The sequence below is a fragment of the Caenorhabditis remanei genome, chromosome IV, assembly GCF_010183535.1.
Source record: "Caenorhabditis remanei strain PX506 chromosome IV, whole genome shotgun sequence".
NCBI lineage: Eukaryota > Metazoa > Nematoda > Chromadorea > Rhabditida > Rhabditidae > Caenorhabditis > Caenorhabditis remanei.
Window position 1 is genome coordinate 6,628,426 of NC_071331.1, and position 12,655 is coordinate 6,641,080.

The 12,655-nt window shown below is 35.7% G+C and overlaps 2 protein-coding genes across 2 annotated transcripts; one reads left to right on the forward strand and one right to left on the reverse strand.

Annotated features, from left to right (window-relative positions):
- Positions 1 to 1,436: 1,436 nt before the first annotated feature.
- Positions 1,437 to 1,690, reverse strand: GCK72_012611 (uncharacterized protein; the record flags this gene model as incomplete). The annotated part of the gene is made up of 2 exons (XM_053729248.1): positions 1,437 to 1,585; positions 1,630 to 1,690. The coding sequence occupies 2 exons, from the start codon at positions 1,688 to 1,690 to the stop codon at positions 1,437 to 1,439; spliced, it is 210 nt and encodes a 69-aa protein (XP_053584020.1).
- Positions 1,691 to 10,169: 8,479 nt separating this feature from the next.
- Positions 10,170 to 12,250, forward strand: GCK72_012612 (uncharacterized protein; the record flags this gene model as incomplete). Its single annotated transcript, XM_053729249.1, has 6 exons — positions 10,170 to 10,258; positions 10,301 to 10,435; positions 11,270 to 11,677; positions 11,731 to 11,868; positions 11,955 to 12,123; positions 12,173 to 12,250. 6 exons carry the CDS (start codon positions 10,170 to 10,172, stop codon positions 12,248 to 12,250), a joined length of 1,017 nt encoding a protein of 338 aa, XP_053584021.1.
- Positions 12,251 to 12,655: the final 405 nt, after the last annotated feature.

Genomic DNA, 12,655 nt, shown 5'->3' on the forward strand with positions numbered 1-12,655 from the left:
TTTTACAGTTGCAAGTGTTTTTTTGCTTATGAAAGTATGAATAGAAGATGCCTGGCTACTGAACAAAAATCACATTTTCTGTTTCAATAATTTCATAAATAATTTTTTTACCAATGGAATATTAGTCTGGGTGTTTATATTATTAACAGAAATTGATAAACATGCTTTAAGGCATGAACGTTGAAAGTTGATGATTATTCTTCGATTTTTACCGATTTTTACCGATTTTCATCGGCTTTTTTCTGAAAGTTCAAGTTCTACAGTAGTTTGTCACGTTTCTATCTTATTTTGCACTGCTCTCAATTTAGATTTTACGTTAATATTTATAATTTCTCATCTTTGTTCAAATTTTCTATAAAAACAGAAAAAACGCACATATGAAGCTACTGAAACGTGAAAAACCGCCGTAGAATTTGAACGTTCAGAAAAAACCTATGAAAATCGGCAAAAATCGGTAAAAATCGAAGAATAATCGGTTTTTGTTTTTGAAAAACCGGTTTTTATTAACCAATTGAAAAAACGATTTTCACCGGTTGAAAAAAACCGGTTTTTCTTCGATTTTACCGCCGGTGGAGCACCCTGCTCGCAATCCTCCTTGTCATTGAAACCATGGTTCTAACTGCTTGGAAAGTGTTCTCGATCTACACCCGCAACAACAGACGTCTGAGAGTTGTGAAGGAAAAAGATCAAATCTATCAGATTGTTATATGGACTGATAGAGTTCTTATGGTTGCATTGATTGTGGAGGGAATGATTAATATTCATATTGCTAAGGCTAATTGATTAGTAATGTCAACAAAATCAAAATAATTTTCAAAAACATTTTAATTTGAACTGATTGAAACGTTAATAAAACTTTTTCAGATAGATTTTTTTTTAGATTTTTTTAGAAGTGTTGCGCATTAAACTGAAAAACTGAAAAAGTTCATATTGAGAAATCGAAACAGAACATGTTTTCCTGTTTTGTTTTTTACATATGAAATTTCGAAAAAACAATTGTGCAATACTGAAGGTTTGTAGAAAATAATGAAAAGTAGGAAAATTTACTACATATAAGAACCCTCCAATTTGAAAATTTTCAATTCTCGAGGCAAATATCAAAAAAGTCGCTGAATTCTGCACTTTTTCAGAATTTTGGGCAATGTGAGAAAGACGCTATTTTTTGTCTCAAAATGCTCAGATCCACAGAAAATTTGGTTTAAAATAGTTTCTGCCTATTAAGGGTTTTTTTTTAAATATTATAAAGTTACAGCTTTTATTGAATGCTTTAGTTATCTCACAATTTAGATATGCAAAAATTTATTTAGGTTAATTAATGAAATAATCAACAAAAAAGTAGACAAGACCAAATCCAAGGGACAGATTTCAACTCAGTTGAACTCTGCCCATCCATGGGGACACGCGAAAAATGAGATTTTACATTTACGGTAGTCCTTTCACATGGGAGGACTGATTTCAACTTTGTTGAATTCTGTCTTTCCAACATAATAGGAAAGGTCACGCGAGTAAGATGATTTTGTAACTAGGATGATTCTCTCGGTTGAACTTCGTCTTTCATATCCAGAATTGCAGCAAGCAATCATGTCTGGAAAATTCATAGTTCTTCTCGAGACCAGGCTCTTTTCTTACCTGTCTGAGTATACATAAGCATGACATCCCAAGCTTCTCTCAAAAATGCCCCTTTGTTCATAACGTCAACATGTACTTCTGATAATCTGTAAATCTAGTTTTTTAGGGAATAAGGAAACTTACCGGGTTTGTAGAATGCAATGTATCTGTAACCTCTTTGAAAAAAATCGGATAGCAACCAAAAACTACAAATTATTTTCTTTTCCTTGAAAATGAATTTTACATTGGCAATATTTAAACATTTTCCACGGGTTTCTCACGTGGCTTTTTGAAAGTACAGTTCGAATCCGGAAATTATTTTGCCAACGTAACGTAAAATTCATTTTCAAGGAAAAGAAAATAATTTGTAGTTTTTCGTTGATATGAGATTTTTTTCCAAGAGGATACAGATACATTGCATTCTACAAACCCGGTAAGTTTCCTTATTCCCTGAAAAACTGGTTTTTACAGATTATCACAAGTACATGTTGATGTGATGAACAAATGGGCATTTTTGAGAGAAGCGTGAGATGTCATGCTTATGTATATTCAGACAGGTAAGAAAAGAGCCTGGTCTCGAGAAGAACTATGATTTTTCCAGACATGATTGCTGCAATTCTGGATGTGCAAGACGAAGTTCAACCGAGAGAATCGTCCTAGTTACAAAATCATCTTACTCGCGTGACCTTTCCTATTATGTTGGAAAGACAGAATTCAACAAAGTTGAAATCTGTCCTCCCATGTGAAAGGACTACCGTAAATGTAAAATCTCATTTTTCGCGTGTCCCCATGGATGGGCAGAATTCAACTGAGTTGAAATCTGTCCCTTGGATTTGGTCTTGTCTACTTTTTTGTTGATTATTTCATTAATTAACCTAAATAAATTTTTGCATATCTAAACTGTGTAATAAAAGCTATCGCAGAAAAAAATTTCAAAAATTATGTTCTTCAATCTGGTATCAGACATTAAATCTTGGTTTTATCTTAATAGCCAAAATTTTGTACGACTTGTCAGAAATCAGTTAAAAATTTTAGACTTGAGGCAAAACTGTTGAAAAAGAACAGAATTCAGTGACATTTTTGATATTTGCCTCGAGAATTGAAAATTTTCAAATTGGAGGGTTCTTATATGTACAGGGTGGCGCAGAATTACCCGCACAAAAGTTTGACGCCATAAAGCAAGGCGATTGACGCAATTCGGGTGCGCGTATTATTTAAATTTTTGTTAATTATATTATGTTTTATCATTCTGCCAAAATTCAGATCGATCGGTTTTGTTTTAGGTAAATGGCACCGCCGAGTCCACATCGCTCTTCCATTTTGAACCTTTTAAAAGAAGGAGTCCTACCGGTTGACATCATTAAACGGCTCTGAGTCCCAAGTAGAACAGTGTATGGCTTGATTTCTCGTTTGAAAAAGTTTGGCACGTTCTTGGATAGACGTGGGAGAGGGAGAAAAGCAACAGTCGTCACTCCAGATCGGATCAAAGCTGTGAAAGAGAGAATCAGAAGAAATGCACATCGGAGCATCAGAAAAATGGCGAAAGGTATGAAAATTAGTCGACGTTCGTTGGGAAGTATTGTCAGAGACAAGCTGAAGCTTACCTGTTATCGTGTAAGAAAAGCGGCCATTCTCTCGGAAGCTACAACCAAGAAACGGCTCGAAAGATCGAAAAAGCTCCTTCAGCGCACGCGCAATGAGGAACACTTGGTTACAGTGTTCTCTGACGAGAAGCTGTTCACCGTACTGGCCGAATTCAATCCTAAAAATCATCGAGGGCTTGCTGAGACATCTGAGGAAGCTTTTGCCAACGGAAAGACGATTCATCAAGGCTCTCATCCCGCTAGTGTGATGATTTTTGGAGCAGTGTGTGCTGATGGCAAGTCACCATTGCTTTTTGTTGATCAAGGAGTCAAAAACCACAAAAAAGTCTACATTTCGCGATTTTAGAAAAGACATTTCTTCCCTGGGCTCAGACACACTTCAATGGACGTCACTGGGTATTCCAACAAGACGGTGCTCCCGCACACACAGCCAAGTTGTCGCAACAGTGGTGCGAGACTCATTTGCCTGCGTTCATCCCAAAGGGCGAATGGCCACCGTCCTCGCCAGACCTCAATCCTTTGGACTACTCCATCTGGGGGGATTTGCAGAACAAGGTCAACGCTAAACCTCACTCAAGTATCGAGGCCCTGAAGAAAGCCCTAGTCAAGGAATGGGACGCTTTGTCGCCAGATTACCTGCGTGCAATCATCGATGCCTACCCCAGACGTCTTCGTGCTGTCATCGAAAAGAGAGGAGGTCGGATGGAACAAGTTTAGCTGATAATTGTTGTCATGATCATGAATAAACTTTTTGTTAATTCCCATGGTTTTCTGACTTTTACTTTTTCAGATATAGCACTTATAGCTTGTGCGGGTAACTCTGCGCCACCCTGTATTTACTTGTTTTTTCTCAAAAATCGCGTTATAACATCGCGTTATAAGACCTTAAAAAAGCAAATACTGTTGCGACAAAAAAACATTTCGGTTATAAAATAAAATTTGTTAATTATTCGTTGAAGTGACTTGAGACTTGGAATGATCATCCTGTAAATTAATGAAATTGGGAAATTTCTAACCGATGTGTTAAAAAAATTCTCTGTAACCGTACAATTTATTAACTTATTACTCTGAGGTTGTAGTGCGTTCTATCAGTTACCTGTATTTACTGGAGTGAGAGTCAGGCAGGTGGCAATAAACAAAAAATAATGTTTTGTTATTGGTGATTTTTTCGTAATCGGCCTGAAATAGTTATCAGTGTGATTGGAATTTATGTTTTACCAGCCTGGCTGCCGCGGCTTCGGCGCTTCATCCGGCTGGCCTCTTCTTATTTACGTGTTCATCTTCTCAGAAATGTGTCCGCGTGGCCGAGTGGTCCAACTTATCATACCGAAGTGAAGCGGATCATAAGACCCGAACTTCTCAACAAAAACTTAAAATTCTAATTTCTTGAGAAAATAACAATTTTTGTATTGAAAAAATAAGTTTCCGCAAGTTTAAATAAATTTCTTTTTATTGTTGAAGTTTGCCATTATCTGTTTAGTGCAAAAAGAATGAAGAAAATAGGTGAAAACTTTGAGAAACGGAGAAAATGGGCCCGGACTTATGGAAAAAAATGTCGCGTCGATTTACGGTAAACAACACGCCCACGTGTAATTCCGGAGTGTCGTTGCGGCGGCCGGCCGCCACCCTCAAATATGGACCATACATGGAACGTATATGGGAGCTTTATGGGTGCACGCGCTGCCAGTACACAGAAAAGACGACCGCACATATGCAGCACACGCGCGATCCACTTTTCATTTAGGAACACACATAGGATCCTATTCTGGCACTTTCACATATAAAATTCCCAGCGGTTCACCTGTGTGGTTGATTTACCAGAGTCTGTTATCGCGATTGAAGATTCATGTACCTTTTGAAACAGTGCATTTTTATTAATATCTTCTATAGGTCCTCCACTCGACTGATTGTTAACTTTACCAGAAAATATCTTCTCAGTTGTTAATTTAGAGGTAGTCTGAGCATGCTTCTTTTCCCACAAAAAAATTCATCAGAATTTTCTGTTTCTCATAGTTCATTCAAGTTTTGCTTCCATTACTTCACTAGTTTTCCTGTATTCCTGTTTTGAAATGAAACAACTAACATTTAGTACATCTGGCAAAACAAGAAGAAGAACCCGCCCTGTTGCACATATTTTGAAAGAGAGTCTTCTCACTGTTCGTATTCGCAAGCAGTTTATAGCCTTTTTAGGAAGAAAATGTAGTTTTTTTTAAAATCAAAACATCAATTCTCCAGGTCACATCAAACATCTGATATGTACATAAGTGAGGCAGATAAATGTGATGATTTATTTAGGCGTAAGATATTGTGAACAATTAAATTTTTGCAAAACAGTTTGTATAAACGTTACATGTAATTTGTTTACAAATATTTAATAAAATAAAATCATTCTCTCAACAATCCAGTCATATTCATCCTTTTTCTAGAACAGCACTTCTTCATTTATTTTTTACTTCTTTATCGGTAATTTTTTTGAAATTGACCTGAAACTGTTTTTAGTGTGATAGGAGTTATGTTTTATACATTGTCACTTGACCAGAGAATGTTATAACGATTGAAAATTCATGTACCTTTTGAAACAGTGCATTTTCATCAATTCCTTCTATAGGATTTTCACTAGACTTACTTTCAACTTCACCAGAAAATTCTTTTCTCAGTTTTTAATTTAAAGGTAGTGATGCTTCTCTTCCCCCAAATAAGTTCATCAGAATTTTCTGTTTCTCACTATTCATTGTTTTACTATTTTCATTATTCTCGTTTTTCCCATATCTAAGGATTGTATAATCACCTAAAACCAGAGTTGCAACGGGCCGGGCCGGGCCGGGCCGGGCCGAAATCAGAAATTCTCCGGCCCGGCCCGGCCCGGATTTTCAGTACTAAAAATTTTCAAATTTTTGTTTTTTGAATTTTTTCCGATTTTTTCGGAAAAAAATTCTAAAGGGGGAAACAACTACTCCTAAACTTAGGATTTTTGACATGAATCAATTCAGAAAGTCAGAAAAAGGATAAATTTATTTTGATTTCATGTCTGAAAATGCGTTTCAAGCGAGTTATGAGACATCAAAATGGCAAAAATCGATGCTAGTCATGCAATTGTTCAAAACATTTTAATAGGAACTCTCTTTGTCGTGCACGAGAAAGCGATATTTTCAAAATTTTTCAATAAAATATTCGAAAAATGAACAATTATGAATGCATTTCATGCACAGATAACGAGAATTTCTGTTGAAATGTACTGAAAAAATGCATGAAAAGTGAAAAAGTGAGCGATTTTTGGAATTTTGGGGTCTCATATCTCAATTTAAACGCATTTTTTAGATATACTTGGGGAAAAAAAAATTATTGAAAAAAAAAATTCTAGTGAAAAAAATTCAAAAATTCAAATCCGGGCCGACCGGGCCGGGCCGGGCCGGGCTGAAACCGGGCCGGGCCGGGCCGGCCCGGAATTTTGCAAGTATGCATAAAACAGTTAAGAATTGAACACCTGCCCAACAAGTAGCAAACGCGCCTCACTGCACACGGTATTTTTCAAAAAGAGTCCTAGCATCGTTCGTGTTTGTTTCCAAATCGTTTCGTGAGCGCTTTTTTGTGAACTGTTTTTTAATCAAAACGTGAACTTGCCAGGTCACATCCTACTTATAATGCAATGTCATCCTTTATTTAAACTGAGATAACGTGAATAATCTAATTTTTGAAAAAACAATTTGTACAAATGCTATGTCTTGTAAAATCATTCTCTCAATACCACAGTCATATTCATCCACTTCCTAGAACAGCACATTTTTATTTGAACTCCACCAAATCACACTCTGTCCTTCACCACGTCATCGCTTTCCCCCCTAGAACGTCATCCCCTTTTTTACTGTCTTATAACGTTAACGTTATGCACACAGTATTTTTTCCTTCTATGCCTACTCAGTACCGGGGCAGTAAAGCACATACATCACCGTGCAAAAAGAAACGAATTTTGGCCGTATTCAGTTGAAGTTATCCAACTTTGAGAAATGATATTTATTTTTGAAAATCAAAAACTATGTGCATTATTCTCTCAACAGCGCAGTCATATTCATCCACTCTCTAGAGCAGCACTTGTTTATTTATTTATTTTTATACTTGTTTATTGGTGCTTTTTTTGGAAATCGACCTGAAACAGTTTTTAGTGTGATAGGAAGTTATGTTTCATATATTATGAACTGGACCAGAGAATTTCATCACGATTGAAAACTTATGTACCTTTTGAAACAGTTAATTTTCATTAGCCCTCCTATAGGGCGCTGACTTAATTAGCTGTCGAATTTCCAGGAAATTACGTTTTCTATTGACAAGTTAAAGTTAGTCTGAGAATGCTTCTCTTTTCACAAAAAGCGTTCATCAGAATTTTCTGTTTCGCATAATTCACTAATTTTTTTTACTAATTTTGTTATTCTCATTCTTCCAATATCTCAGGATTTTATAATCACCTGGCATAGTTAAGAACACCTGCCAAAACAAGTACATACATAGCAAGCGCGCCCTGTCGCACCCTTGTTTTTGAAAAAGAGCCCTCGCATCGTTCGTGTGTGGAAATCGTTATGTGCAGGCTTTTTTGTGAAATACGTTTTTCTCATCAAAGTTACGTCATACATCTGCTTGGTAAGTGTGCCCATATGTATGTAAGTGTAATCTTTTATTTAAGCGAAAGATAACGTGAACGATTAAATTTTCAAAAAGCTGTTTGTATGAACGTTATTTAGTATTTTGTAATCATTATTTCAAAACTTCAATCACATTCATCCACTTTTTAAAACAGCACATATTTACTTGAATTTCACCCAATGACTGTTATTACTATCTTCTCTCTGTCCTCCACCACGTAATTTCTTTCCTTCCTAGAAAACAACTTCCCCATTTTTACTGTCTTATTACGCTATGCACACAGCTTGTTTTTTTTTCTCTCTACCTTCTCAGTACCCGGTCAGTAAACCGCATAATTGTCAATACTACCTGAACATACAAAAACATATTGATTTTTTTTTGTTCTGATGAATGACAATTCACATTGAGACACCATAATGCATGATGACTTAGAATACACATAAGCAACCCTATTGGAACAATATTTTTTACAGATAATCTGTACGACAATTGACTCCCTTCTGTACAGTCACTCAAGTCACATTAACCTTGTCTCTCTACCGTCTTCTTCCTCGAGAACCCTTTCCGTATTTTTGGTGTTCTTGCACACAAGAAATTCAAGTTATTTTAACATCTTTTCATGAATCATAAATGAAACCATTACAATGTAATATACATTTTTTGAAATTCGGAAATTCGAGTCCTCATTCTTTAAAACAGTTTTTTGAAAAATAAGTAGACTCGTCAAAACAGTAAAACACAGAGGTTTCTTCACAATTCATATCTTCAAATTGGAAAATCTCTTTTCAATGATATTTCTCCCTTTTTTCCTGTTAATTTCATTATTAAGTTGTTCTTCTCTTTTTGGCTTATTACGACCAAATGAGTGTTCAGTTGAAATAACATAATCGAAACAGTAAAATACATTATCTATTTCCCACTGTTGAAAATATGACAGTAACATCTCGTAAGGACCCTCCTCTCCTTTCCTGTTCCCTTCTAATCGAACAATGTATTTTTTGTCTTCCCAATTTATAGCCATGTTGTTTTTTGTGAAGTTAGAGAATCTAGATCAATATTTGTGTAAGCATATTTATGACTCATTCAGTTTTCACTAATTAATTAATTTGCTCATTAGCTTTTTACGCTATCAATGACAATTCATCAATGTGATTGTGATTTTTCTTCATAGTAACATACATACTTTCAAAAACAGTATTTATTCTAAACTTTTTTGATATATTTCCCCGTTCCATGTTTGAATTATTTATCGATTTGCATTCTATTCATCAATGCTCTCTCCGTTTATTTTCTCCGCTACTTTCTTTTTTACTCAGAAATTTCAGAAAAATTTTTTATTTCGGCGCACAGTTCGTTATTTCTCATTTAGTTTTACTGTCGAAAAAATAAAGTTTGGCCAAGGATTTTCAAAAAAAAATTTCGCGCTCAAAACGCAAGTGCGGCTGGAAGTTGTGGGCGGAGTCAAGGCGGAGCTTAACGCAAGCGCCGCACCTGAAATTTCTCTTGGTTTTTTTTACGAGCGGCCAACAACAGTAAGAGGAAGTCGTGTTTTAATCGATTTTTTCACCGTTTTTTGTCGTATGTCTATACAGAAAGATATTTATTGCAACACATAATAAATAACAACAATATAAAATCATAATAATTAAACAAATATGTCAGATCTCTGGTTACTGGCGATTGACGATGTGTTGTTGTCGTTGACCTGGAGAGGCAGCACGGGGAAATCTGAAAATTCAGACGGAGAGAAACAGTTTTAGTTCAATCATAAAACTAACTCGACACACAATCCGAACAGCTGTGAATGACGATGACGTCGCTTTTTCCTGATTTCCATCATCTTTGAAACCTGAAAAAACGATCGACCGGAGAGAACCACTTTGTTTCTTCTAAAACTAACACGAAAAAAATCGAAGAATGATGTAATCGTTGATTTAGAGCACTTCTTGGACGTCGTTTTTCTTGTTTTCTGAAAAAATGTGAAAAAATGACAAAAATTTGTAAGCGAAAGCGAAAATTGTTGGCGAAAGTAAAAACTTTATACATTTTCATAAAAAAAATAAAAATATACGGCAAAAAACGGTGAAAAAATCAATTAAAACACGACTTCCTCTTACTGTTGTTGGCCGCTCGTAAAAAAAATCAAGAGAAATTTCAGGTGCGGCGCTTGCGTTAAGCTCCGCCTTGACTCCGCCCACAACTTCCAGCCGCACTTGCGTTTTGAGCGCGAAATTTTTTTTTGAAAATCCTCGGCCAAACTTTATTTTTTCGACAGTAATTAACATTTTTTTCTATTCCAGGCCTGCGCAGAAAATTGTGAAAATGCTCAATGAGACAACTTTGAAAGCATTGCAGAAGGCAAAAGTAATGATTCTGTTGAGTCTTCCAGGAGACAATAAGTTTTTTGAGGAGTAAGTTATTTTCGAGAAATAAGTGAACATATTGACTCTCAGACTGGAAAAAGAAACCGAGATTCTGGTCAAGGACACCCAGAACAGAATAACAAAAATCCAGTTGAAGGATGGGAATTGGATGTTTGAAAGCGATTACACTCCGGAGAGATGGCGGAAGCAGCGAGGGGAGAATGGGTAAGTATTTTTTTAAATTGATAATCCGAATGTTAAAGTATTGAATCTCACACTTAACAAGACATCGTAAAATAGAAAAATTATGATTAACCAGGTTTAATAAGGATGGGATAACCGCTTTTTTTTAAGTGGATAATGACATTGAGGTTCAGCATCTGTTTCAGATCAGTTACTATTCCTAATTTGAGCATTTACATCTAAAAATTGCTGCCTCAATTCAAAACTTCGAATCAGAAATTATTATGAACAGATGTCGCATAACTTGTAAAACGTTAACCAGTTTTTCTGTTAAACTATCTTATCAACAATTCAAGTAGTTTGAATTTGTATAAGTTTTTATAAGAACAAGTTCTGAAACGGGCAGCCTCTAAATTCATGGTGGAAACAACTCATGAAGACCAAACACGGTTTTCTCGGAAAAGTTTTTTACAAACCATTTTCTCGGGAAATATTTTCTGTGGAAAATGTGTTTTCCTAGAAAACGTTCATGGACGTTCCTGTTTTTTTAAATTGAAATAACACTTTATTTTGATTTATTACCACTCTCGATTAGAAAAATGTTATTTCTCAGAATATTGAAACGGATTCTAAAATGCGAACCTAGGTTTTTTTTCATAACAGAATTATTTTTCTCTTCTGCTCAAAATTAGTTCAGTCTTTGATGGTTATTGAAATTAATACTTATAAAAATAAGTTTGTTCTGTGCGATATAAGTTTGTTCTGTGCGATACGATAATCTATCGTGAATTGATAAATACTGCTTCATTTGGCTTCTGATTGAAACTGTATTTATTTAAACTGGGAATTTTGATTTCATTAGCTTCACATTTATAGGCGGTCAAAGCAACTGTTTTCATCAACTGACCGACAGAAGTCGATCCTAAACAATGCCGGGACAAAAAAACGGTACGGCTCAAGTCTATTCGATGTTTCATGCGCTGGAGTCTCGCAAAGTGGAAAGAAAAGAAGAGCAAACTCATCCGCTGGCTCCACTTCCGAGTTACCGCAAACCGTCAAAATGAATCAAGGAATCGAGGAGACATCCTCCTCAACGTCTTCTGCGCCTGCTCCCGGAAATAATGAAAACCGAAGAAATGAAATTGACTCGAGTGCAACCAATGCTTCATTAACTACTCAACGTCTGGCATCTACTCTTTCTCCTTCTGAAACCGAAAATCTTCGAAAGGGCCGGCCGTATCTCCGCCAAATCACACTCAGAAGACCAAACTGCAATTTGACAGAGTGAGTCTCTATTTTATTGAATATTAACAAAACCTGTTTTCAACAATTTCCAGAAAGGAACGACAACAAGCTGCCACAAGCGTTGAGCATTTTCAAAATTTGCTGGAAGACCTTCAGAGCTTTTTCAAGAACAGAAGAAACTACAAACTGGATGCTAAGATAGAAGAATCAAGAGGAATTCTGCGGACGAGGTAATTGTTATAGAATCTTCCGGAAAACTTTTAAATTTTCTGGTTCCAGAAAACGAGCCCTGCAGCAATCGCACTGCAAATTCCAGTAATGATTCAGAAGCTTTGCAAAATAGAAAACAAGCAACATGGGCTCTTATTGAGTTCTTTTTTGAAGATATGGAGGCGTTTGTGGCGTCTAGTAACCAGGACGTCCGAATTCTGGGGAAGAAAAACCTTGGAAGGGCAGGAAGAACTTTGATGAAAAAAATGAATGTTGTAAGTTTTTGAAGTTATGAATTTATTTCAGAGCGATTATTTTTTACAGACAGTTTCGTATGATGACATCAAAGCTGCTATTGTAAAATTCCTTGAGATCCTTGCCTGGTTGAGTTCTTCAGTCTAAATCTGTACCCATCTTTGCACGACAATTTTACTTTTTCTATTTATTCCTAAAAAGTGTTCTCCCATTTATCTATATTCTCTTTTTCGATAATTCCGTTTCCCACTGATTGTCTTTCCCATTCCAAATCTTTTCCTTATCTCACTGCTTTTTTCTAGTTATTCAATACTGGGCTTTAGTCCCTAACTATGGATTTTCCCCTCAATTCTTATTTTTTAAAGCCAAACATTTTTTCTCTTTCAAAACATGCTTTGCTTCTTTGTCTAATGTTTTTTCTTGATATTTGATGAATCCATCTTGTTTTTATTATGACTAAAACTTCTTCTAAATATTTCAGTATCAAAGAATTTCAGTTTCACTAAAAACAAGTCGATCAAATTACATTGCTGAATAAACAGATAAAAACAA